This window comes from Echinops telfairi, unplaced genomic scaffold (assembly GCF_000313985.2).
Source record: "Echinops telfairi isolate 266 unplaced genomic scaffold, ASM31398v2 ScPeMD7_2;HRSCAF=8, whole genome shotgun sequence".
Taxonomy (NCBI): Eukaryota; Metazoa; Chordata; class Mammalia; order Afrosoricida; family Tenrecidae; genus Echinops; species Echinops telfairi.
In genome coordinates, this window is record NW_022103898.1 from 20,062,369 (window position 1) to 20,064,946 (window position 2,578).

The 2,578-nt window shown below is 44.1% G+C and overlaps 1 protein-coding gene across 1 annotated transcript in view; it reads right to left on the reverse strand.

Moving 5' to 3' along the window:
- Positions 1-2,578, reverse strand: part of POLR3B (RNA polymerase III subunit B) — a 140,289-nt gene that overhangs the window by 41,502 nt on the left and 96,209 nt on the right. Inside the window, exon 20 of the mRNA XM_004700331.2 lies at positions 439-648. Within this exon, the coding sequence (XP_004700388.1) occupies positions 439-648 (210 nt within the window). The remainder of the gene's footprint in view (positions 1-438; positions 649-2,578) is intronic.

Consider the following 2,578-nt stretch of genomic DNA (forward strand, 5'->3'; position numbering starts at 1 on the left):
CCACCCCTTCTTTTGAGGAAGTGTTTTAAGTCCGCAGTAAATAATCAAAGGGGGCAGGAAAAAATAAAAGAAAAACCTCTCCTTTCTAAAATATATAATATACATTTTGGTAAAAGATGAATTATAAAAAAAATAACCCTTTCTTGTGTGTATATTATAAAATTCCAATCACTTCAAACTAGCACTAGTGTTTTGATACCAAGTGATTTTTTACATTAATCATCCATAGATCTTAAATTCTTCACAAGGCACCTTGAGTGGTACTCCTCCTCCCCGCCTTCCCGGTCCCCGGCCATCGAGTTGCTTCAGTCAGACTCAGGCGGCACAACTGTATATGAGCAGATAGCCTCGTCATTCTCCCAATGAGCGTCTGGTGGGTTTAAACCAAAGGCTTACCCAGTAGCACTCCTGAGGCTCCTTTACCTGCGATTCACTTACCTCTGTCCAAGGAGGCCTTGTTTAGCACAAGAGCGTCTTCAATGTCATAGCCACTGTAACTCATCACCGCAACCGTGGCATTCTGTCCGGCTGGCAGCTTCTCAAATTCTATCAGCTCAATGGTTTTGGTCTTAACCATGGGTTTCTGAGGGTAGGCTAATAGATACATGAGGGTATCGATCCTGTTCCGCTGGTTGTAGCCAATGGTGCCTTCGTTGACATTGGACAAAAGGAAAAGCAACATTCTAGTATCCGTAATCAATCATTTGGTAGCAACCAGTACAGAGATAAACACATTAACTTCACCAGTTTAAATTAGGAAAATAATCAGGTCAAGTATTTCAAAAGCAATATCCTCAGAGCGGCCAGTCGCTTCCCAAGCATTTTTTCTGGAGAATATGATGCAAACCTGGGAGATAATGTGGGTTCCATTCCAGATCAGGACAATAAGGCGGATATGGCAATAAAGCATGTCACAATGTGTAGGTTTGCCCAGTGCACAGTTAATTTAGCAGGCTGTAGTCTATTAAGTGTGTAACAGCACGATGAAAAAAACTTGAAATGTTGTGAGAATGACTAAAATGTGACCAAGAGACAAAAACTGGGCCCCGGCTCCTGGGAAAATGGCGGCGGAGCCAACAGACTTGCTCAGTGCAGGTTTGCTCCAACCTTCCCTTCACTACTGTCTGCAGAGAGCGGCACAGGGAACTGGGATAAAATCGGGCATGCCTGTGCCATGCCCAAGGCCGCCCAGTGAAGGTGTGGCATTCAGTGCCATTCTGACTTAGAGTTGACACTGTAACTCAGTATTTCTCTTTTTCCTCGTAAACTAATTACCTCGAGGGTGATTTCGAGTAACCTACCATCCAAACTATTAAAAAGAAATACTCAAATACAAGATTCTATCAGAGAGATGCACACCTCATGCACAGTTGGATTCACTGTAGGTGCTGTGAATGCACAGAATGGCCAGTGGTGTACAGAATGCTATCAAATTTTCAATGATAAATGTTAGATCTATGATGAACTCTCTAGGAAATGTACCAAGACTTGGCTGGGCTGGGAAACAATAGCCATACTGAATCTCATCAAGTTTGTGTTGACTATGCACTACACACGGCCAATTAATTTATGTTACTTTTGTGCCAACTAATAAACGGGGCAGGCTACCTGGCAGCAGATCACTGACGGTTCTACAAATAAAATCACGGCTGCTGGGATGGTGGTAAAAGTTTGCCAACAGTGAAGTTTGTTCTTGTCCATGAAATCACTGAAAATTTATGTTGCGATTTCAGCTCCAATTGTATACTTTACCCAGCTTGAGACAAGGGCTCATGCAATGTCCCACCAGGCTGCCAAACCTGTCTTCTGAAACCTGAGACAAGCATTATTATGCAGCAGGAAGCAAAAAATGGCTGTGGTTCGGAACAATGGGGAGAGAGCCTGGGTCCTGCTATAAATTGTGTTAGCAGGCCCGGACACAATTCCCGGGCACTACATCTGGCCACTGAGTGAATGGACGAAGAGCAAATGATTGAGCAAATCCTTTGTGCTTCTGATCTCATCAGAAATTTTCCTCTAAAGGCTTATGAAAGACCTCGTGAGAGTAGACGTGTGTGTACATTATTAGCAGCGCTGACCATGGGTGTGCCAGTTCAGACATGATTTATAAATGATGGCTTCTTACTCTTAAAACTTCAAAATGCCATCAGAGCCCCACACTTTTAAATACATGTTAGCGCTGAGTACACAGAGTGGCTGCTTAGCTATGGTGTCAGCAGCCCAGCTTATCTGAGTCCATGTCAGACCAACAGGAGGTTTTAAGGTTAGCCTGTGTGAAGCGTGTGCTCAAACTGTTGTTGGGTGCTGTCTGGTGGGTCCCAACTCCTGGTAATTCTGCAGGACAGAGAACTGCCCTTTCGGGTTTCCAAGACTAAGCTTTGGCCTCGAAGTTGAATGCTTAACCTCTGAGCCACCCGAGCTCCTTACGCAACTACAATTCCTGACTACCATTCTTGGTTTCTAAACAAGGGCATCACATATACATTATCACCAATGCGACGGCATTATCTACAAGCTGCAATACCCTTCCACTGCCCCATTTTGCTACCTTAAATGGTTTTCTTCCCTCGCTACCCAG